Consider the following 24,120-nt stretch of genomic DNA (forward strand, 5'->3'; position numbering starts at 1 on the left):
TTATGCTTAAGATCCCTTTAAAAAACATTTTTTTTTCTTAGTGTCCTTTTTCTTTTTGTTTTAGAGATGGGGTCTCACTCAGTTACCGAGGCTGGAGTGTAGTGGCACTATCATAGCTCACTGCAGCCTCAAACTTCTGGGCTCAAATAATCCTCCTGTGTCAGCCCCCCCTTAGTAGCTGGGACTACAGGTGTGCAGCCACCACTCCCCACTATTTTTTATCAGTGTCTTCTGTATGCTAAGAATCAAGTCTATTTAACCTAAATTATTATCCTGAGTTTTTTCATACCTATCAGCTTTGGTGAATTCAGGCTATAAACTTGATGATCAGTTTGTTGTTTTCATTTCTCAAAGGATATGTATTTTCCTCCCTCATTCTTAGTGTTGGGAAAGGCAGTTCTCTTTGCAGTCTGACGGGAAAGTTGGTGGGTTTATTTCCAATTCACTCTTAGCTGTATCCTTTTTGTACAAGGATTTTGCAGGGTGATTCCATTAGACTCCATACATTGAGAAGGTTTTAGGCTTTGCCTTTGGTCTTTTGCATCTCTTGAAGCAGAGAAAATATAACAGAACGTCAAATTCACTGGGGCTGAGCAAATGCATTGAAAATGAAAGCTATCTTCAGAGCTTTGCTTACTTCTCTGGGTTCCTGCTCTGACTTAGCTTTTGGTTTGAGTATTAATTACTTAGTGTCTTGCCAGCTCTTGCATGTACTGTAGTTTTTAAAAAAGTTTAAAAAGTATTTATTTTCTCTAGTACATACTATGGAAAACAAGCAACTCTTCGGTATCTTTTTCAAGTCTTTCTTTCTTTTGTCCATGTTTCCTTCCCCCATTATGTGGTTCAAGATGCCCCTCAGGGGTCATTACCTCTCAGAGGCTTTCCCTATCATTTCTGCTTGAATTAGAGGTCTCTGCCTCTTTCTTTCTTATCACATTGCAATTGCAGCTCACTGGTTTCTTGCCAGTCTTCTTCATTACCTCCCAGTCTGTGAGCTCTTTGAGGGCCAGAACTATTTTTTTTTTTTTTTTCCAATCTATCTATTCCCTGAGTACCTAACACCAGTTGGATTTAGAGTAAACATTTGTTGATAGTAAATGGTATGGGATATGGTAACCCAGTTGGTAACCTGGCCTTCCCAATTTAGGACTACAGAAACAAAACACAAAAACAAAACAAAGGAGGAAGGCACACACAAATCCTTCGTATGCTAATTTGCATACCACACACCTTCCCTGGACACTTCATAGACTACTTAAAATTAGCGTCTTTCTGCAGGAAATGAAGGTGGTTATTCTGTTCCATGATGTCATAGCTAACTGACCCAGCAAAATCCAGGTCTTGTTCCTTGATGAGGTATCCACACCCATTACAAGGCCAGCTGTAAGTGGTGAAGTGTCAAGGGGTAGGTGTGGTATGCAAATTAGCATAAGAAGGATTTGTCTGCTTTTCTAGAACCTATACTGCTTGTGAAATAGAGAAACTGTCCTCATTACCAGTGCTGTACGAAGTTTTCTTGAATGATGGGGAGTTTGGATGGCTAGAACGCTCTAATTTTGATGCCAGTTGATTTTTATAGGACTTTTCTAGAGTTTTCAGTATTTCTCAGTTTAATAAACAGGGAGAACTTCTGCCCAATAAATAGGCTATCTCTAATGTATGGTGAATTTTTGAAAAGAACATAATTCTTGCTTCACAGCAGAGCCTTTCATATTAATTGTGTAGCTTAATTTTTTTCTTTGGGAGTTAAATTACAAATTTTAAATCTTTGGGTTCAGCTTTTTGTATTCTTAATTCCTCCGCGGGAGGTGGGAAGGGGGCCCATGATAAACTAGACTCACAAGAATTCAGTGTGCGACTCCGCCTTACATCTGGCTAAAGCCGTAGGAAACGACCCTTCCTCGCTTTGTTTAAAGACGTAGGGTTCTAGCGGGCTTTTTCTTTTTTCTTAAGCTTACCGTGTTCCAGATACCGCACAGATCTATTTTATCACACTTGTCATTCTCATTTTTACAGCTATGGAAAGTGCGACTCAACTTCAGTGCCTTGCCTTGAGTATTCGACTCAGCTCACCGCGCCCTCATCAGCGTTCTCAGTCCCCGCCGCGCCTTTGCCGGCGGTCTCGCTCCATCCAGGCCAACTGGGGTGATGCTGGGGGTGTCTGCGGTATTCGAGCCTGGCTGGGCGTCAGAGCCCCAGGACCAAGTCCCACACCCGAACTCCTCCAGCTCCGGTCTGGTTTTTCCCATCACCCCAGCCTAGCCGGTTGTGCGACCGAGAAACCATAGAGCTGACACAGCCCAGAGCGTCGCTCCCCTGACTGCCAAGCGCTGACGCCGCGCCGGGGGCGGGGCCACTGGAGGCCGTGGGGAGAGGAGGGAGAAGCCGGGAAGGGGAGGGCTGGCCGGCCCTGCAGCGCCCCGCCGCGGCCGCAGCCGGAAGCGGTCTCGTCGGCCCTGCGGCGCTGGAACCCTGACGCACGGAGCGAGAGCGAGAACGAGAGAGAAAGGGGTAGAAATGGCGGCTCCGCTCGGCTCCCGCTGAGGAGGGCGAAGCCGGCGGAGCGTCTGTGCTGTCAGCTTGCAGTATTGGTCCTGCCTCTCGCTACCTGCCTTCTCGCGCCGACTTCCCTTCCTCCGCCCTGCTCTCCGCTGTCCTTGTCTGCGCTCCGCAGAGTCTGGGCCGGCTCGTCTCTCTCCGCCCGGCTCGGCTCCACTGGCCCTGACTGCCCGGCCGGCGGGCCGGCCTTACTCGGCTCTCCCGGGAGCGGCGGGGGCGGCGTGGACCCCGTCCTCCTGGCTGGACCATGGTGAACACCCGGAAGAGCTCTCTGCGCCTTCTCGGGTCCAAGTCTCCTGGGCCCGGGCCTGGGCCTGGGGCCGGAGCAGAGCCTGGGGCGACTGGAGGCAGCAGCCATTTCATCTCTTCTCGGACCCGCTCCTCCAAGACCCGCGCTGCCAGCTGCCCCGCCGCCAAGGCCGGGGGAAGCGGTGGCACCGGCGTCGCTCTGGATGAGGCCCGGGTAAGAGCGCGGCGGCCTGAGTCCAGAGGCTTGGAAGTGCCGGCCCGGCCGCCGGGGCTTTGTCTGGCCGGGTTGAGGGCAGGAAGCCTCTAGTGGAGACCGCTTGGGCGGCTGGAGACAGGGTCTGCGGGTGCGGTGGAGGGTGGCACTCCGTTGAAGGGCTCCGATTCTAACCCTTTTGCTTTGCTGGCCTGCCTCTTTTGTGTAAATAACAGTACTTGAGTCCAGAGGAGAGGAATTTGGGGTCCCTTTTGGGGGCATTCGAACGATCTGCTTTCCGTGTCCTTGTCCTGTCTCAGAGGGGAATTCTAGGGGAAGCAAGAGCAAAAGGCTAGGGTCCCTGGGTGGAAGGGCTGGAGAAGTGAAAGTTTTCGGAGGTGTCAAACCCTTCTTGAAAGTGTGTCAGTTCCTGCCGCTGTCTAACTCCAGCTTACTCTCAGTTTGGGGGTGGTTCAAGTTCGTGAGGAAGTGAACAGAGAGCTCCAGTTGGCAGCCAGGCAGGGATGCTGCAAAAAGTTTGTAGCTGCTCTGACAGCAACTTTAAAAACAAAATCAACGCTATCGCTTCACTAGGCAGCAGAGATCAAACATAATATTGTAGCTGAAGAACCAGCCAGCCAGCTAACCAAGATTCTAGTAGGAACCAGAGCTTTCAGGTCATAAAAGGAACGTGTTCAAAGAAACAAGTCGAATGTTTTGGGTAGTCGACACTATCATCCCAAAATTGTGTGGTTTCCTGGATGTTTCCGTTTTTGTTATGGTAATATCACAGAAGGCGAATTAACACCATCGTTGTCTTAAAATTGCAAAAGTGACAGTTGAAGAAGCCAGTGATGATTTAGTTTTTTAAAAAAGTGGTTGAAAGATCTTGAAATTTTATTTCCTACATTGTAAAGCTAAGCTAGTGCAGATATTTATCACTTTAAAGGAATTGACGCATTTGTGCTATTATGAGATTGGTTCTGAATGCAGAGAAGAGTGTGTGTGTTTCTGTCTAGAAAGGTTAACTTGCTAAGTAACTTGGCTAAAAAAATGCTGTTCATTTAAAATGCTCCTTTGAATTTACACAATTTGGTTATTCTTATGGGAGAGAAAGCAATGTTTAAGTTCTATAGGGGTCTATGAGATTGTGGTTTGTGTGTGCTTTTTCTCTCTGTTTCATACTGTTTTGACACAAATCAAAATGGATCTAGGCAAATACAACAGAAAAACTTTACTACACTGAAACATATGTATTATGTCTTTGAAAATATTTTTGTCTTTTATTTGCTAAAAATCTGAAAGTTGTTTTTAGAACTGTCCTATTTAATAGACTATTTGGGGAGCTTACAGATCTCTAAATCTGAAAGTTGAGCCGAACTATTTGGTATAAGTATTCTGAAGACTACGCTTTCCGTACAAACTATTCCAAGCTTCTTGACTTACTGATGCTATCATATATTTTAGAATAAAAGCAAATTTAAGAAAAAGGTCTGTCCTCTACACTTAAGGACAAATAAAATATTTAGAGTGTAAACATTTAATTGTATCATGCTATGAATTTCTACTCTATTAGAGCAGTGTCTGACTCATCTGAAGCAATTATCTCATCTATCAATGATCAGTTTGTGGTCCCATTTTTGAATTCATGGCTATCACGCTGTCCTTAGCCCCCAAGGAATAAGGTGAGGTAATTTGTCAAGCAGCTGTTATGGAGATGTTAAAAGGCAAGGAATCAATAATCTAATGCAGAAATGAACATTTAGTAGCTTTTAAATTGCTAGAAGAATGAAAGATATTAGAGCTCTTTCTAGAAGAATACTAATGAAACTTTGTTTTAAGGACCCTTAAATGTTTTAAAGACAATAACAGACTATTGATGACTTACTTTGAAATGTTTGTTTTTCAGTTTTAAAAAGATTTATGTTATGGTTTTAGTAACTGATAGTTATCTAATTACTTTTCCTGAGAGATTTTAGATACTTACATCTTATATAGTGTTTGGACCTTTAGAAGATGTTATAATTCTGAATTTATTAAGTTTATGGATTATATATTTATGAAGCAGGTTGTATATTTCTTTGCTATATATTTCTGAAGTGGATTGATTTGAGTCTGGTTAACTCTTCCTCTCCAGTTGTTTTTATAGAAATTTAGCACTCCTGGTTCATCCTTTCTGTTGTACCTAAAGGCATGGTCTTTGTCTGTGGGGTGTGTAATAGACATTTGTTAGTGTCTGTAAAGTTTTATTTGATGGAAAATAGGGTTGCCCATATTGTTGCTTTAGAATACTCTCATTTTTATAGGAGGAAGTGTATTTATCTTCGTAAGATATGTAATTGAAGAGTTTACCCTTTTTCTGTTCTTGTGCTATGTTCTTCACTTAACTATGCTTGATGCTGATTTTTCTCTCTTTCTTCTGTGTTTTTAGGGTATTTCATTCAGTGTATTTAGAGAGATTTCATTTGCTTTACAAAGCCATAGCACCAAGAGCTTTTCCTATAGTTTGCCTTTTTGACAAGAGGTATATCTATAGGATAGGGGGATAAGTATAGGATACGTTCTGCAGGCAACTGGAATGATTTTTTTTTCAGTGTTAAGGCTTATGTTTTTATTATTAATTTTGATATGTAAAAGGCTATTCTTTTTTTTTTTTTAGATAGAGTCTCGCTCTGTTGCCCGGGCTAGAGTGAGTGCCGTGGCATCAGCCTAGCTCACAGCAACCTCAAATTCCTGGGCTCAAGCGATCCTACTGCCTCACCCTCCCAAGTAGCTGGGACTACAAGCATGCACCACCATGCCCGGCTAATTTTTTTCTACATATTTTTAGTGGTCCAGCTAATTTCTTTCTATTTTTTGAGTAGAGACGGAGTCTTGCTCTTAATCAGGCTGGTCTCGAACTCCTCAGCTCAAACGATCCACCCGCCTCAGCCTCCCAGAGTGCTAGGATTATAGGTGTGAGCCACTGCACCCGGCCAAGGCTTATATTTTTATTATTAGTTTTGATATGTAAAAGGCTATTTTTAATGCATACAACTCAATGGGTTTGGGGATAAGTATACTTTTGTGAAGCCATCACACTGTCAAGTTTCCTTGCTCCCTTTGTTATTACTGTATTATTATTGTTTTTTGTGGTAAGAACACTTAATATAAAATCTACCCTCTTAGAAAATTTTCAGTATACAATACAATATTTTTAGCTGTGGGCACTATGCTATAGAGTAGAGCTTCAGAACTTATTTATTTGGTGTAAGTGAAACATTGTTGCTGTTGACTATCACCTCCCCATTTCTTCCTCCCCCTGTCCCCTAGCAGTCACCCTTTTACTGTGAGTTTGACTATTTTAGATTCCATGTGTAGGTAGATTATACAGTATTTATCTTTCTGTGACTGGCTTATTTCACTTAGCATAATGTCCTTCAGGTCTACCCATGTTGTCACAAATGGCAGGATTTCCTGCTTTTTTAAGGCTGAATAATATTCCATTGCACACACACACATGTAAAAATATATTCATCTATCATCAGACATTTAGATTGTTTCCATATCTATTATGAACAATGCCACAGTGAACATAGGAGTGCAGAGGTCTTGAAATCCTGTTTTCAATTTCTTTGGGTAAATACCAAGAAGCAGGATTGCTGGTTCGTATGTCAGTTCTATTTTTAATTTTTTGAGGAACCTCCATACTATTTTCCATAGTGACTGTGCCATTTTACTTTTCCACTGACATGTACCAGGGTTCCCTTTTCTCCACATCCCCCCAACGTATGTTGTCTCTTATCTTGGTAGGCGCCATCCTGACAGGTGTGAGGTGATAGCTCACTGTGATTTTGATTTGCATTCCCCTGATTAGTCATGTTGAGCACCTTTTCATATCCCTGTTGACCATTTGTATTTCTCCTTTGGAGAAATGTCTATTCAGGACCTTTGCCCATTTTTTGATTTTGATTTTATTTTTTTTGCTATGGAGTTACCTTATACATTTTGGAATTTAACTTATATATTTTGGAGTATTTTATATATTTGGGAATTTAACTCCTTCTTAGATATATGATTTGCAAATATTTTCTCCCAGTCCATAGGTTGCCTTTGTGCCCACACTTTTTTTTTTTTTCTTTCGAGATGGGGCCTTGCTCTGTCACCCAGGCTGGAGTGCAGTGGCGCCATCGCAACTCACTGCAACCTTGAACTCCGTGGCTCAACTGATCCTTCTGCCTCAGCCTCCCCAGTACCTGGGACTCCAGGCATGCTACCACACTCAGCTAATGTGCCCACACTTATTAAATGTCAAGTTGACTTTTAGTGCCATGTAGTTAGAGGTGATTATTCCTGTATACTGTGGCTTTTTTTTAAGCATGTGTAAAGCTTGACCTCTTTAGGTCAGCTAATCTGGCTATCAGGTATTAGCATTTATTTGTTCCATCTAGGTATCACTCCCAGCAAACAATCTAATACTGTATTCACAGAACTCGACAGCAATCTTTGAAAAGTATTAAGTCTTTTTCTACTTCTTTGTTAGACCTGTTTGTTGGTACTTCTGGCTTTGTCACTAGCTGTTTGGGCTTTTTGAGATGGTCATTGATTCTGAGTCCCCATCTTGTAAGGATGAAAATAAATATTTTAAGTCATTTTATAGGTAAAGTGCTATGTTACTTTTAATATAAAAATAATCCCTGGGTCCATCTTTAATATGCTCTTTTATCACCCTGTACTTCTTTTCCAACACTCATACATTTGCCAGCGTAACAAAGTAGAGTGGTCAAAGTTGAGAGTTAAACATATGGAAAAGTCCTCTGAGAGGGAATTGTAATAATGTACATAACTCTCAGGTGAGTAGGGAAAAATACAAGTTCCTTAGAGTTAGAGCAAGACTCTTACCTACACTGTATCAAATTCAGGGGGAGCACAATTTAGGTGACATTGAGCAACTTGACAATGTCTCTTGCTACACTTTTGAACTAAACCAGCAGTGGAGTTCAATAGGATTATCTCTGGTAGCCAACTGAAAATGCAACTTTAAAGAATTCAGTTACTGGCTATTTCTGGAGTCCAAATACATATGCATCCTGTTGTTTGTGACATGGATGAAACTTATAACACCTATAGAAATGAATACATATTAATTCCTTAAATCATTTCCCAGCAAGTAGTCTTTTAACCGTTCTTTGATAGGTCATTTACTGCATATTGCCTAAATACCTAATTATAGGTAAACTCGTATCTTCTGGAAACCAGCTGGACAGGTGGTAGAAACACCACTTGTTATGAGAACTAAGGAGGCCAACTAGTGTTCGCACCTGAATGGAGAATAATCCTGTCTGTTGAAGGATCTAAATGCCATATTTCTTTGAATTGTATGTTTGGCATTTATTTTAGGACATACATAAAGAAGTTTCATTTGTATGTATTATCAGTTTCATTTGTGTGCATAATTGACTTGAGTTAATTTCTTGATATTTAGGTTTTTGGTCTTTATACTACTTTTCTTTGCCTCCCAATGGGGGAGGATTTTATGAAAAATGAGTTACCGTGTAAAAAGCATTTGGGATTTTTGGACAAAACGTTATATAGAAGTAGAAAGGGGGAAATCATACATGATATGTGTTAACTTTAATTAAATATGAGCTAGATCTTTTTTGGGAAGTAAGCATATTATGTGGTTTACATCAAATGATAGAAAAGACATGTACATTAAAGTTAAAGGCTATAATTTGTATGAGCTTTTAGATACTTTGAGTATATGTTGCTGTCAGATCCTAAACTTCAGATGCTTTTGAATTATAACTATTTGGTATTAGATAATTTTTTTAAAAAGATTTTCAGGTTGTTATTGTAGTTTTATCTGGAGGTAGGATATATACCTTTGGTTAAAGTCTTTTTCTCCTAGACTCCTCCATTAGCTCCTTAAGAGTAAACACTGTATCTTATTTTCCCCTAACTGCTGTATTCCCAGGGCCTAGCGCAGCATCTGACACAATAAAGATGCTCAGTAAATACCTGTTAAATGAATGAATGAATGAATAACATATTGAGGAGCTGACCCATTTTGAGAAAATCATGATGGTAGGACTTTGAGAAGAGAGGATAAATAAAACACAGTCTCTACCTTTAGTACTGTAAGTGTGCATGTGGTATGCATATGAGAAATTATTAACAAGGTAAATTGGTTCCAGGTAGGTGCCAAATGAATAACGTAGATAGTGTGATAAGAATTCAAATCCTTTGCTCACTGAATGTTTGGGTGAAATTCTTTTTTTCTGTGTTCTTTAAGGACAGAGACTACTATGTTGACAGCTGTATCCTGAGTGCCTACAACAGTGCCTGCCAGACATAGTGTTCAATAAATTTTTTTTTTTTTTTTTTTTTTTGAGACAGGGTCTTGTTATGATGCCTAGGTTGGACTAAAACTCCTGGGCTCAAGAGATCCTTCTACCTCAGCCTCTTGAGTAGCTAGGATTACAGACATGGGCTACCATGCCCAGCTAATTAATATTTTTTGAATGAGTGAATGGAAAGTATGCCTCATTTTAAATTATTTTCATATTGAAAGTCTTTCTTTTTTGCTATATTTACTTGTTGCATTTTGCCCTTCTGCCCTTTTGGTGGTAGCCTAATAAGAAGAGGGAGTAAACTAAGGTTTATTTAGCATCTCATACATGCTAGGTGTTGTTTAATGTTTTCTTATTTCATCCTCATAACAACCTTATAAAGCAAGTGAGTTGCCTAAGAGGTTAAATGGCCTGTGGAAGGCTAAATAGGTGGTAAGTAGTAGGGGTAATATTTTAAATCTAGTTCTCTCATCTCCACTAGTATATCTTGTCTCATCTGTATTTCTTTACCTCACCTATCACTACTCTTTAATGCTGTTCATTTAGTAGTTTCCACCAACATCTGAAAAAGTGAAGAAGGCAGCTGTTACACAGCCAGGGAATGCCATAACTATACATAGTGTGTATTAACAGCTTTTACCTCACTGTCTGGAGTTGTGGCATATAGGATTGTATTCCACTGAAAGTGGGAGTCATAGGATGTTAGGATGTGAAATACAGGACAGTGATCTTCAGTAATTTCTTGTTGCCTGATTTCAGGAGGCGAGGTGTAGAGAAAGGAGCAGGCATGTTGTGCAGAGATCATTTTTGCAATATTTTTTCTTCTCAGTATTTTAAAGATGGCCCTGGGGAAAAAAGTCCCTATAAGCGACTAAAAGTCTGAGGCCTGGGGTCTCCAACAGAGATGTACTTGGGCTACCATCTTTCCCACTGCTTGGAGATACTGTCTTATAGTATGTACATTTTCTTTTATGCTCTAGGAAACTATCTCTAGGGTCAGTAAAGTGTTTTCCATTTGAAAAAAATTTTTCATACTTTAAACCTCTTGAAAAGATACTATATAGCATATTTATATTTGAAGATATGTACTGAGTTAAACGTCTTTGGCATTATTAGTTTGTATCTGTATTCTAGGACCCAAATTAGGATTTGTCCTAATTCGACCCTAATTTTAGGGTCCTAAAATTAGCAGTGGTGCTTCAAATACCCATGAAATTTGTTTTCTAATCTTGCCAAACAGAAATTTAGAGGTAATTCAGAGCCTAGCTTTTGGTGGTGAGACTTACTTGTTCCTCTGTTCTTTCATTCATTCAATAAATATTTATCAAGCAGCTACTACATTATTATGTAAATGCCATGTGGGCAAGCATTTTTGTCTCTTTGGTTTACTGTTTTAGGGTTGTCAAGTCAGGGAAGTACCATTGTGGTCTATGTGAATGGCACTCCTGAAGTTGTGTCATATGCGCATCTCAGTCCTCAGCATCTAGCATAGTGCTTGGGATGAAGGCAGGTGGAGAACAAAACAAAGTCCCTGCTTCATGGTAGGTACCTAAAGTCTAGTGGGGGAGACAGAAAAACATGCTATAAAAAAATAATTAGTCCTTCTCTAAGGTCTAACGCCTTCTTATCTACATTTAGATGATTTAGCAGCTTTCCTCGCTTCTTGCATGGGTTTTGGAGGGGGAACAGAAGTACCCTAAAGTTATTTTTGTCTAATCATTGTTATCTGAAATCTATATCCATTCTTCTTTTGGGCCTTTAAGGTCTTTAACAGCACATTTTGTGGCAAATTTACAAGTAAGTGAAGAAATGGGATATTATTATAGAGATTTGGTAGAAACCTATGGTTAGAGGGAATTATTCTTACGTGCCAGACAGCTTAAGATCTGGTTTTGTGGTTAGGGGTTAGAGTATTTGAGAGACTATAATTGAAGTAGTCTGATATTTTTGGACATAAATTTACAAGTTACTTTAAAAACTTATCTATTTGTCAGCCATTGTGTTTTCTTTTTGGTAGGAATTTCAAGTAGCCTTAGAGAAATGGAGGAAAATTAAACTGCTTGGCTTAATATTTTCATTTGTTATTTAAAACCTTTAGTGTTAGGTAACTATCTTTTTTCCTTCAACAGTGGTGAAGATGAATTAAAGAATAAATTTTTGATCTTTGAAAAGATAATGAAGAATAGTCACTGAGCTCTTTTTTTTTTTTTTTTTTAAAACAGTCTCCCTCTGTCGCCCCTGGTAGAGTGCAGTGGCGTTGTTATATAGCTCACTGCAACCTCCAACTCCTGGGCTCAGGCAACCCTCCTACCTCAGCCTCCTGGAGTAGTTGGGACTACAGACGCATGCCACCACCCTGGCTAATTTTTTTCTATTTTTGGTAGAGAGGGAGTTTCGCTTTTGATCAGATTGGTCTCAAACTCCTGACCTTAAGCGATCCTCCCGCCTTGGCCTCCCAGAGTGTTAGGATTACAGGTGTGAGCCACTGAGCCCAGCCATCAGTGAACTCTTTTAGCCGAAAACTATTCCTTATTTTACAACTCTGTGGATTTACTCTTTGGATTTTAACTGTTGAAATTTGAGTATCATGTACTTTTGGAAGAATTTTTCAATAAGAAATCTCAGGTTGAAATTGTGTTTTGTAACATTATTACAAAATTATGATTACAAAATTTTGTTATGAAATTTTACTAATTAATGTAATGCAGTTAGTTTTTAAGTATGTATTGAATGATTTGTGTAAGGGTTTTTAGCATATTTTTATGATGTATATTTCACTGATGTTCGGAAGTCGGGATTTAGCATAGTTAAAAGCAAAATAATGAATTGGATTTGTTTTTTTCTTTTTTTGTTTTTTTACCAATGTCCTAAGTAAGCGAAAGTTTTTTCTTTTTCATCAAGACCTTGTCTTCCTACATTTCAGAGAATAGTGGTTAATAGGTAGGGTGCCCACATATCTCAGTTAGCCATGTACAGTTCTGATTTGCCTGGAACAATCAGAATTTACACTTGTCCTAAATAATTATTAATGCACCCAACGCTCTATTTAACATGTTTGGATGATAGATTACCTGGCCACTGTGTTGGTTTATGTGTACATATTTTAAATTTTCCTAAGTAGTATTAGTTATAGACCTCATTTAGTTATTACTTTTAAATTTACCACTATATTTTCATCCATGTAGTAGCTATGTGTATATACAGTCACTCCTCCCAACTGCTGTGTAGTACTTCATAGGGCACATCCATTGCATTTTAACTACGTACCCTCAACTGACAGGTACCTAGATTGCTCCCTACTTCCTGCGGCTGCAAATATTGCTGCAATTAGTACCCTGATACAATGTTCCTTGTGGACCTGATGTGGGAATTTCTTTGAGAGAGTTACCTAGCAGTGAAATAGAGTACATGTGTACTTCAAACAAATATTACTTCCAAATTTGCTGCTCTAGTCTCTACTCCTTGGAGTAGTGTTATAAGAGTTCTTGTGTGCCCACATCCCTGCTGATATTTTGCATTTGCTAGCTTTTTAATTGACTTTCTTTGATTACTGAGTTTGGGTAACTCTTTATGTCCATACTAACTTTTGTTAGTTTCCTCATCTCTAAAAAGCCTGTTAAGGTCTTTTGCCCACTTTTCTATTTTCCACTGGAGTTGCTATTGCTTTCTTGTTTTCCAAGACTAATTATAGATCAGTGACTTTTTTTTTTTTTTGTTGTTGAGACAGAGTCTCACTTTGTTGCCCAGGCTAGAGTGAGTGCCGTGGCGTCAGCCTAGCTCACAGCAACCTCAGACTCCTGGGCTTAAGCGATCCTACTGCCTCAGCCTCCCGAGTAGCTGGGACTACAGGCATGCGCCACTATGCCCGGCTAATTTTTTCTATATAGATTTTTAGTTGTCCATATAATGTCTTTCTATTTTTAGTAGAGACGGGGTCTCGCTCTTGCTCAGGCTGGTCTCGAACTCCTGACCTCGAGCGATCCACCTGCCTCGGCCTCCCAGAGTGCTAGGATTACAGGCGTGAGCCACCGCGCCCGGCCAGATCAGTGACTTTTGACCTTTTTTGGTCCCATAGTAAGGAATATTGTTTACATTGTGACCATGTACACACACATAGTTTTACCTTTCTTGTTTAGGTCTTTGGTTCATTTTATTCTTTCTACTAGATAACCTGTCCTTTACGGTGCCGAGCCACTTGATAGTATACTACGTTCTCATATATGTTGTGCTCTGATCTTTCTGTTCTTTTCTGTTGGTCTGTTTATGCTTGTGGCAGTACCATACTGTTTTTAATACTATGGTTTTGAGGTATGTCTTAATATCCTAAAAGACAAGCGCTTCTTCTTTGTTATTTTTCAAAATTGATGTAGGTATTTGGGGATCTTTATTTTTTTTTTTCCATATACATTATCAGTTAAGACTATAGAGTTACTTAGAAGATCCATCTAAAATTTTGGTTGGCAATGTATTTTAATTCATAGATTAACTTGGAGAGAATTGACACCTTCCTAATGAGATATCTTGTCCAAGAGCATGGAACATCTCTCATAAAACATAGTTTGTATGATAGTTTTCTTGTGGAATTTGATGCTTTCTTTGTAGCCTAATATTTTGTTGGTTTTAGTAAATGTTCTTGGTGTGCTTGGGAAAAATGTAAATATATGGTAGAAACAGTTAAGAGATGGAAAATATTATGGTGTGAACTCACTGATTATTCATATCCTTAAAATCTCCTCTTTTGTTCCATATTAAGATTCTACCTAATTTCTTCTTATTCAGATTCTTTTTGTTGTTCATATTCTCCTGTTCTATATTCTTTTTTTTTTTTTTTTAAATAAGCTTTTATTTTAGAATAGTTCCTAATTTCCTTCTTGCTTTCTTCTTTCATCCACTGGTTATCTGGGAAGTATGTTGGTTACTTTTCCAAACAGCTTGGCAGTTATTTCTAATTATCTTTTTGTTATTTATTTCTGGCTTAATACCATTGTGTTCAGAGAACATACTCCATATGATATTTTGAAAAATTATAGAAACAGGGTCTCACTTTGTTACCCAGGCTAGTCTTGAACTCCTGGTCTCAAGCAGTCCTCCTGTCTTGGCTTCCTAGTGTGCTAAGATTACAGGTGTGAGCCACCTTGGCCTCCATATGATTTCAGTCTTTTGAAATTTCTTCTGACTTATTATTGTTACCTTGTTTGTGGTTATTTTCATAAATGTTCCATGTACACTTGAAAAGATTATGGATTCTGCAAATGGGGATACAGTGTTGTAGATAAGTCCACTAGATCAAATTTGTGCATCTTCTGCTGGTTTTAAAGTTATGTATTCTGTTTTTGTGTGTGTGTGTGTGTGTGTGTGTGTGCATGATTGCTCTTAAGACTTCTGTTTATTAACTCTTATTTTTTCTTTGAAAAATGTTATATTACCTCTTACCACATATTTTCAACACGTTCCTCTAATGTTACACCTCCCTTCTCACCCTATATTGCCTAGAATTTTAGTTCTAATTTTTTATGAATAGAAATACTTTTTCTACGGCGGTTCCATGGTGTAATGGTTAGCATTCTGGACTCTGAATCCAGAAATATTTTTTCTTTTTTTTGAGACATAGTCTTTTTCTGTCACCCAGGCTGGAGTGCAGTGGCACAGCCAGTTCACTGCAACTTGGAACTCAAGCAATCCTTCTGCTTCAGTCTCCTGAGAAGCTGGGACTACAGCTTCGCCCCACCATGCCTGGCTGTCTTTTTTCTTTTCTTTGGAGTTTCTGTTCAGTAACAATAAATTTTACAAAGGTACCATATTTGATCATCTTTTTATATCTCTCATTATCACTCTGTTTATCTGCGAGTATTTTCTCCGAGAGACTGTTTTCAGCGTAGGATGTTTTATGACAAACTTTCATTATGCTCTTGCACTTAAATGAAAAATTGACTGGATACAAAATTTTAGTTCTAATACTTTTAAGAATCTTACTCTGTTGTCATCTTACATTCAGTGTCACTGTTGACATATATTGGCTCAATTCTTTTTTCTTTGTTAGGTGATCTGTTCTTTCTTGAAGCTTGAGGAACTTTTTTTTTGTCTTTGTTTCTAAATTTTACTGTATTTTTAGGCATGGGTTTTTCCTTCACAGTCTTAGGTCTTTCAGTCTATGGTTTTACATCTTTTTTTGATTGTGGTAAATTTATCTTCATTATTTCTTCAAATGTTACTTCTCTATTTCATTCCTTCTAGAATTCTTATTATTTAGATGTTGGCACTTAAAAAATTTTTGCCCCTAAACTGATAATTAAGCAAACTGTTTTTAGCACCTTTGATGGCATTCTGGAGAAATATACTGAGTTACCAGAGTAAACTAAGGCTTGGTGCTTCTTCTCGCAGACTTCTGTTAACCCTTTTGGTGCCCATATGCTAAGTGGCCCACTTGTCAGGGGATAAAATCTTGAAGTTGCTTTGATGCAAAGTTCATTTCCTTTTACAACTTACTAATACTCTAGGCAGCGGTCCCCAGCCTTTTTAGCACCAGGGACTGGTTTCATGGAAGATGATTTTTCCATTGGGGGGGGGTGGTGGAAGCCGAGCTCAGGTGGTGATGCCAGCGATGGGGAGCAGCTGTAAAATACGCACCCCACCTGCACTCCCTTGCCCCACCTGCCACTCACTTTCTGATGCGCTCCCTCCCCCATGGAAAACAATGTTTCCACAAATGGGAGGGGGTGGGGGGGCCCTGCAGCTTGGGGTTTGGGGACCTAAGCTAGAGCATACTTTATTGCTAACACTTAGGGTGACTGAGTGTTATAGTTGTGTACTTGATTGTGCAAGTTAAAAGTTAAGGGAATCTACTTTTAAAAAACAAAACCAAATCCTAGCTATACCTTCTTAATGACACAACCCATTTATAGGAAGTCTAAATGTATGCAAAGAAACAGTAAGAGAAACTTCATTAAGACATTTATTAATATTTGCACAAAAGAGAGAAACTGGCTATACAAATTCATGAGCCAGTGGGTGTTTTTTATGTGAAAATTTTTATTTTAAATTTTTGGTTTTTAATATTCTAATTCAGTCTTTAAATTTATTGGTGGGAGAATTGGGAGGAAATGATATTTGCTCAAGGCTATTCAATTATTTAGAAGTAACAGTTCATTTGGAAGTCAGGCATGGTGGGTGGCCCCTGTCCGGATTCCCAGCTCCTGGGGAGGCTGTGGAGGGGAGGATTGCTTGAGCCCAAGAGACCCCTGTCTCTTAAAAACAAAATAGTAGTTATCAATTCAACTGGAAATGGAAGTGTCTTTCTTTAATTCCTGTAATTGAATGACTATTATGTACCAGACACTGAAGAGTATGCAAGATTATTAGCTTCAGTTCTTTGAAAAAATATTTTATTTTTATTTAAAAATTATGAAATAGGCCGGGTGCGGTGGCTCACGCCTGTAATCCTAGCACTCTGGGAGGCCGAGGTGGGCGGATCGTTTGAGCTCAGGAGTTCGAGACCAGCCTGAGCAAGAGCGAGACCTCATCTCTACTAAAAATAGAAAGAAATTATATGGACAGCTAAAAATATATATAGAAAAAAATTAGCCGGGCATGGTGGTGCATGCCTGTAGTCCCAGCTACTCGGGAGGCTGAGACAGGAGGATCCCTTGAGCTCAGGAGCTTGAGGTTGCTGTGAGCTAGGCTGACGCCACGGCACTCACTCTAGCCTGGGCAACAGAGTGAGACTCTGTCTCAAAAAAAAAAAAAAATTATGAAATAAATATTTCAAACAGTATGGAAGTACATAGGGGAAAAAAGGCCTTTCTTTGCTCCCCTAATTTCTTTCTCCCATTTGTTCTTCCTACGGATGACCACTTTTAAAGGTGGTTTATATCTTTCCAGACTATTGCACATGTACGTATAGGTTGTTTATAGGTGTATATTTTTAAACAGATGTAGAATCATACCGCTATGTACTATTTCTGGTGGTTGATTTTCTTTCTTTCTTTTTTTTTTTTTTAGAGACAGGGTCTTGCTATATTGCCCAGACTGGAGTGCAGTGACTATTTATAGGCACTATCATAGTGTGCTGCAGCCTCAAACTCTGGCCTCAAGTGATCCTCCTGCCTCAGCCCCCTGAGTAGTTGCTTTTCTACTTATATCATGTATATTCTTTCATACCATTCTTCTTGATGGTTTTCTAATATTTGTTTCTATCATTATATATCACTTATTTAACCTTTCCTTACTGGTATACAGGTTGTCTCCATGTTTTTAACATTATAAATAGGTGAAGTGGAATTACTGGGTCAAATGGTTATGTGTATTTTAAATTTTAAAAATTGCTCTACAAAGATGCTAAATCAATTTGTATCTCACTCTCCTTTGTACTTAATGCTCTCAGCACTTTATATACCTTTACCAGCTGATTTAAGGAGTTAGGTTTTTAACTTCCATGAAGGGCAGGGACTGCCTTATCACTAATTGTCCTCAGTATCTAACACAGAAATAGGTGTTTAATAAATTTTGTTTGTGGAAGGAATGAATCACTGAAGATAATAAGCTTATGAAGTTCTATTAATCCTACAAACCTAAACAAGTATTCTTATTTGAAATTATATCCACTGTCAGCCTGTAGGTATAATATTTGTTACGTATAATACCTCACCTGATTCTTCTGAAAATGTTATGAGGTAAATAGTTTCTGAGTTACGGTGGTAGTGCTGCAGTATAATATTGGTCCTGTCTGTACAACTTCTGTGTCTTTGGAGTTTTTCAGTAGCTACATTGTCTCTTTCTCATTTTGAGTGATGTAATATTTTCAGATAAAAAATTACCTTCAGGAAATTTTTATCTGGAAGAAAAGTGCATTTTTTTTTTTTTTTTTTTTGAGACAAAGTCTCACTCTGTTGCCCGGGATAGAGTGCCGTGGCATCAGCCTAGCTCACAGCAACCTCAAACTCCTGGGCTCAAGTGATCCTCCTGCCTCAGACTCCTGAGTAGCTGGGACTACAGGCATGTGCCACCATGCCCGGCTGATTTTTTTGTATATATTTTAGTTGTCCAGCTAATTTCTTTCTGTTTTTAGGAGAGACGGGGTCTTTTTTTTTTTTTTTTTTTCTTTTTTCTTTTTTTTTTTTTTTTGAGACAGAGTCTCACTCTGTTGCCCAGGCTAGAGTGAGTGCCATGGCGTCAGCCTAGCTCACAGCAACCTCAAACTCCTGAGCTCAAGGGATCCTCCTGTCTCAGCCTCCCGAGTAGCTGGGACTACAGGCATGCGCCACCATGCCCGGCTAATTTTTTCTATATATATTTTTAGCTGTCTATATAATTTCTTTCTATTTTTTTTTTTTTTAGTAGAGATGGGGTCTCGCTCTTGCTCAGGCTGGTCTCGAACTCCTGAGCTCAAACGATCCGCCCACCTCGGCCTCCCAGAGTGCTAGGATTACAGGCGTGAGCCACCGCGCCCGGCCTGAGAGACGGGGGTCTTGCTCTTGCTCAGGCTGGTCTCGAACTCCTGAGCTCAAACAATCCACACGCCTCGGCCTCCCAGAGTGCTAGGATTACAGGCGTGAGTCACAGCGCCTGGCCGAAAAGTGCATTTTAAATTATTATAGACTGTAAATCCTCAGTCAACTGCTCAATTTTTTCAACTTTTTTCCTCTTCCTGTATTCTTTCATGATGATTGTTTAGAAATAGTAAACTATTAAGCCATTGCTCTTGGGATATTTGAGGAAAATTTAGGACACTTTGTGTGCCTGAAGTTTCAGAACTTTGTAGAATGGTGTTGGCCCTAAGTAAATAAATAGCAGTGCAGAGTTTTGTTTTCTGCAGTCATGGTAACCACTGCCTCTGCATTTTTTTTTTTTTTTAACAAATGAAAAAAAAATCACTTCTAAGCTTTCTCATGAAAACAGGAGTACTTGTTAAAAAAAAAAAAGGTACACAAAAAGGCTGTCTTCCAAAGGAAATTGGCAAAGATTGATTGCACCCATACGCTTTCTCATGAAACTTTGGGGGAAAATGTTCCTATTCTGTTTTCTCTTTCTTGTCTCTTTGAGATTCTTTCTGTCATTGCTTACATTAATCTTTAAAAAAATTATTTTATTATCTTTTATAGTTCCTTTTCTTCTATTTATAAGAAACCAAGTTAACTTATCTTTTTTTTTTTTTTTTTTGAGACAGAGTGTCACTTTGTTGCCCTGGCTAGAGTGAGTGCCGTGGCATCAGCCTCGCTCACAGCACCTCAAACTCCTGGGCTTAAGCTATCCTACTGCCTCAGCCTCCCGAGTAGCTGGGACTACAGGCATGCGCCACCATGCCCGGCTAATTTTTATATTTTTAGTTGTCCATATAATTTCTTTCTATTTTTAGTAGAGACGGGGTCTCGCTCTTGCTCAGGCTGGTCTCGAACTCCTGACCTTGAGCGATCCACCCGCCTCGGCCTCCCAGAGTGCTAGGATTACAGGCGTGAGCCACCGCGCCCGGCCATCTTTTTAAAAAAGAAAATCCTTTCCTGACTTCCCCAATTTTGTAGCTTCTTACAACTATTGTCTCATTTCTTAATTCTCATACTTTTTTTAAGAGTAGCTCTGTAGCCATTACCTATATTTTCTCATCACTCAATCAGCTGTTCATCTAGTGATTTCCACTCAGCATTTCATAGAACTTACCCTATCAGAAGTTATAATGACCTCCTAATTACAAATCCACAGGCTTATCAGCTTTCTTCTGGTAAGTCTTTTTGGAGCAAAGTTCAACTCTCCCCTTGTTTTAACAAGACACTATTTTTCTCTTTTTTCTATGGCATTTCTTTTTTCCATCCCTTTAATGTAGGCATTTTTTAAGGTGTTGATTTCAGCTATCTTGTTTTTTTTTTCTGTATAATAATTTTCTTTTATTACCCTGTTTCATATCTATCTTTACTCTCTACCTCATTTTATCTCAGAGATACATTTCCCACAGCCTGGTAGACATCTCCCTAGATTTCTGGCTAGAATTCCAAACCTAACTTTCCAATTATAATTCAGCATCATACTTCTCCCTTCAATACCTGTTCTCCAGCTTCCCTCACCACCACCACCACCACCACCAACAACAACCAGCACTTTTTATCAACTGCCTTTATTATATTTATTTTGAATACAGTACTGGTATGTATCACTGATCCCCTAGTTATTTTGCTTTTTGGACTTGATTTCTTATTTTCTATTTTTCTGGCTCTAGGTGAAGCCATCATCTGTTAATAGTTTTGAGTTAATCTAGTGGTCTGCTAATTCACTTATTTCTATGAATCTCTCTTTTTTAAATGCTATACTTGAATTAATTCTTTCTGTCTTTAGATTAAAATCCAGGTTCTAGATTTCTGACAAATTTGGGTCTGGACATGAAGGCTTCCTTGAAAACCATAGCAACATAAATTCATCTCTTTTTCATTATCCTCAAGTTTTTTTTTTTTTTTTTTGCCTAGTTTTACAAGATTTATGGCAGAATAATAGTGGTCATTATTTGTGGTAGCTGATGAGTATGATTTAAGAGACTCTTAAGACTCTAAGAGAAAATGATTTTTGCAAATTGGAAAAAAATTATTTCAGAAGGTTGGAGTTTAGAGAAAAAAGTCATGTAAGTGGGGATGACTGTCTTTTCATTGTACTTTTATGTTCTGTAGCATTTGACATTATTACTATTATACTTCTCTTGGAAGTTATCTCATCCTTGAATTATGTTTCTCTTAACTATTTTTGTGCTCCACTATTAAGTTGCAAAATATCTTTCCATTTCTATAGAAAACTCAACTTCATCCTTTCAAGTCAATATCATTTATGATGTCTTCCTTCACCTCTAGTAGCAGTTACCATTTTTTGTTTTTTGCTTCCAGACAATTGTGCATTATCATAGTACTTACATATGACATGCATCATTACTGTGACTGTTTTTCAGCCCAGTAGATTGTATGTTGAGTTCAAGTAGTTCTTACCCAGTAGGTCTTCAGTAAATGTTTGTTAAATGAAATTATTCCCTTAGTCACTTTTCCTACTCATGGATTGTAATCATTGTGACACAGATTGCTAAATGGCTGTGGGTAGATTGCATAATCTCTCTTAAATATCTTTGTCATGAAACTGGTAACGCCTTCCCTCCAAGGGTTAGGTTATAATTAGCTAGTAAAGTGCTTTGAAGATGTAAAAGTAAAGGTTGAGTATTATGATTATCCTATTAAAGGCGAATTGTTGGTATCAGGTTTGTAGGTAAAAGCTTTCCCAAAGCTTGAAGTTAATTAAATGGCGCTGAAGTAATTATTTTGTACCTATTTATAAATCTTGGTTGTTTGATTTACCTCAATCCCTAGATTTCTTTGGAGGGAAGGAGTCTTTTGTAATGCTATTTACTCTGAGATCTCTGTCATAGAGCCAAGTTGAGATTGAAATCCTCCCATGACAAGAGAAGTAACTCCAAGTACACAGCAGCAGTTAGGACGATGTGCCTCATATCATACTTGAACTATGTTATATGCCAGAGGTCCTAAAACTTTGTGTATTAAGAATCATTTGGAGGCTCTCATTAAAAATGTTCTTCCTCCAGAGATTCTATTCCAGTCTAGCAGGTTATATTTTTATAATGAGTAATCCAGGTGATTTCCAATTTAGGTAGTATGTGAACAGTAGTTTGAGAGATACTTCTGAGTGGAACTGAAGAAACCCAGTAGAATCTAATAAATAGATATACAAATTTACTTGATATTCAAAGAATTACGTACTCAGATTATTATTATTTTTTTGAGACAGGGTTTCCCCATGTTGCTCAGGCTGGTCTCAAACTCGTGGGCTCAAGTGATCCTTCCATCTCAGCCTGCTGAGTTGCTGGGATTGGCAGAATGAACCACCACTCCTGGTTTCAGATTATTTTAAAAGTTGCTAGACTTCAAATACTTTACTGTTTTTTTTTCTTCAATTCTATAGTACATAGTACTTGTTTCCAGAGTATGTTTGGGAAGCTTTAGTACTTGCAGATGCTCCATGGAAAAAAGAGAGCTTGATCAAATAAGTCTGTGAAATGCTATATACTATATTACATACTTAGGAATTTATACTGCATAGTATCTCATAAAGTTTATTAGAAGTCCTGCAGTAAAAAACCTTGGATTTCATTGTTTCCCAAACTTTGTATTCATGTACCCTCCTTTGTTCTCCCTAATAATTCTTACTAGTAATTTATGAACAAACTTGGGAAAATCTTACTTGTTATTGTGTGGAATTAAAAAGAAATAGGGGTTGGGCATGGTGGCTTACACTTCACACTTGTAATCTCAGTGCTTTGCGAGGCTGCAATGGGAGGATCACTTGAGGCCAGGAGTTCAGGACCAGCCTGGGCAACATACTGAGACCCTCTTCTACAAAAAAATTTAAAAAATTAACTGGTTGTGTGTGTGCCTGTAGTCCCAGCTACTGGGGAGGTTGAGATAGGAGGACTGCTTGAGCCCAGGAGTTGGAGGTTGCAGTGAGCTGTGATTGCACCACTGTACTCCAGCCTGGCAGACAGAGCGAGACCCCGTTTTTTAAAACAACAACAACAACAAAGAACCCCAAACAGAAATAAGCTCCTGTAATTCAGGAGCTTAAAATCTTGCTAGAATTTCAAGATTTGCACATGACACTTTCAAAATGGTAAATTTATAATGCTGAGTATAATTAAGAGCCAAAAATATACTCTAGGGTTACAGCTAGGAGGGGGGAAATGTTCATTTAGGTTAGATTCCTCAGGAAGATTTCATGACAAAAATGTCTCTTGAGATAGGTCTTGAAGGGTGAGTGATCAGATTTGAAGGAGTAATATTGGCCTGGGCTATCTAAATTGGTGAAGTAATTTATAGGTATTACTTTCTGTATTCACAAATATACCTTAGTTTAGAACGCATGATATTGGTTCCTCGGTAACTACTTCTTGAATATGTTATATAATAATGCTTTTCAAATTTTAATGTGCACATGAATCACCTGGGGCTCTTTTTAAAGATGGTTGCTGATTCAGTAGGTGTAGGGGTAGCGTCTTAGAGTCCACATTTCTAGTGAGCTCCTGAACAGATGATGCCCATGCTGTTTGGTCCACAGACTACATTTGGAGTAAGGAGTGTCTTGGATTAGTAGTTGAGCTGGATGACCTTTAATGCATACCTTAACCTTGGGAGTCTATAAATATCTTAGGGTGGGTATCTGAAATAGTATAAAGAAAACTATATTAGAAATGAAAGGACCAAAATTCTAGGTTTCCTTTTTTGCTTTAATTCTGTCATTCATTTGTTAGCCTTGTAACCTTGGGCTAGTTAGGTAGTTTATCTTTGAGAGCTTTAGTATTAATATTTACTCTGGTAAAAAGCGAGATTCGAGAAGGCAGGGACTTAGGGAATTGAAATAGTACAATTTTTAAAAACACTCATTTAAGTATACTAAGTATGTTTATTGATAAAGGATTATTACATGATTGAATGGCATCTTAAATGGTTTCCCCCCCTCTACTGAGATAGAAGTAGCTAACCAGCTTTTCTTAGAAACTTAACAGGTGCATGTGTGTGTTACTAGCGTGTTTGTTATCCTTAATTGTAGATACTCGTATGTTTTAATTTCTTTATTTTTTTAAATTTTTTAAATTTGTTGGTATCTTCTGGCATCATATTTTAATTTCTAATTGTTTTTCCTTTTGTGTCCTTTAGTATCAGTGTGGTCTTGTGGCTTTAAAACTAGTTCATGGTAAATTATAGTGCAGAACAAAATTAGAAATTGTTCTTGGGAAAAAAATTTTAGTAAGTGAATGCT

At 38.6% G+C, this 24,120-nt stretch overlaps 1 protein-coding gene across 3 annotated transcripts in view; it reads left to right on the forward strand.

Annotated features, from left to right (window-relative positions):
* The first annotated feature begins 2,446 nt into the window (after positions 1 to 2,446).
* The window catches only part of ATAD2B (ATPase family AAA domain containing 2B), a 143,060-nt gene continuing 121,386 nt past the window's right edge, over positions 2,447 to 24,120 (forward strand). For all 3 annotated transcript variants that reach the window (XM_069495191.1, XM_069495192.1, XM_069495193.1), the window contains exon 1: positions 2,447 to 3,022. In XM_069495191.1, the coding sequence (XP_069351292.1) occupies positions 2,807 to 3,022 (216 nt within the window). In that variant the 5' untranslated portion in view covers positions 2,447 to 2,806. The remainder of the gene's footprint in view (positions 3,023 to 24,120) is intronic.

This window comes from Eulemur rufifrons, chromosome 19 (assembly GCF_041146395.1).
Source record: "Eulemur rufifrons isolate Redbay chromosome 19, OSU_ERuf_1, whole genome shotgun sequence".
Taxonomy (NCBI): Eukaryota; Metazoa; Chordata; class Mammalia; order Primates; family Lemuridae; genus Eulemur; species Eulemur rufifrons.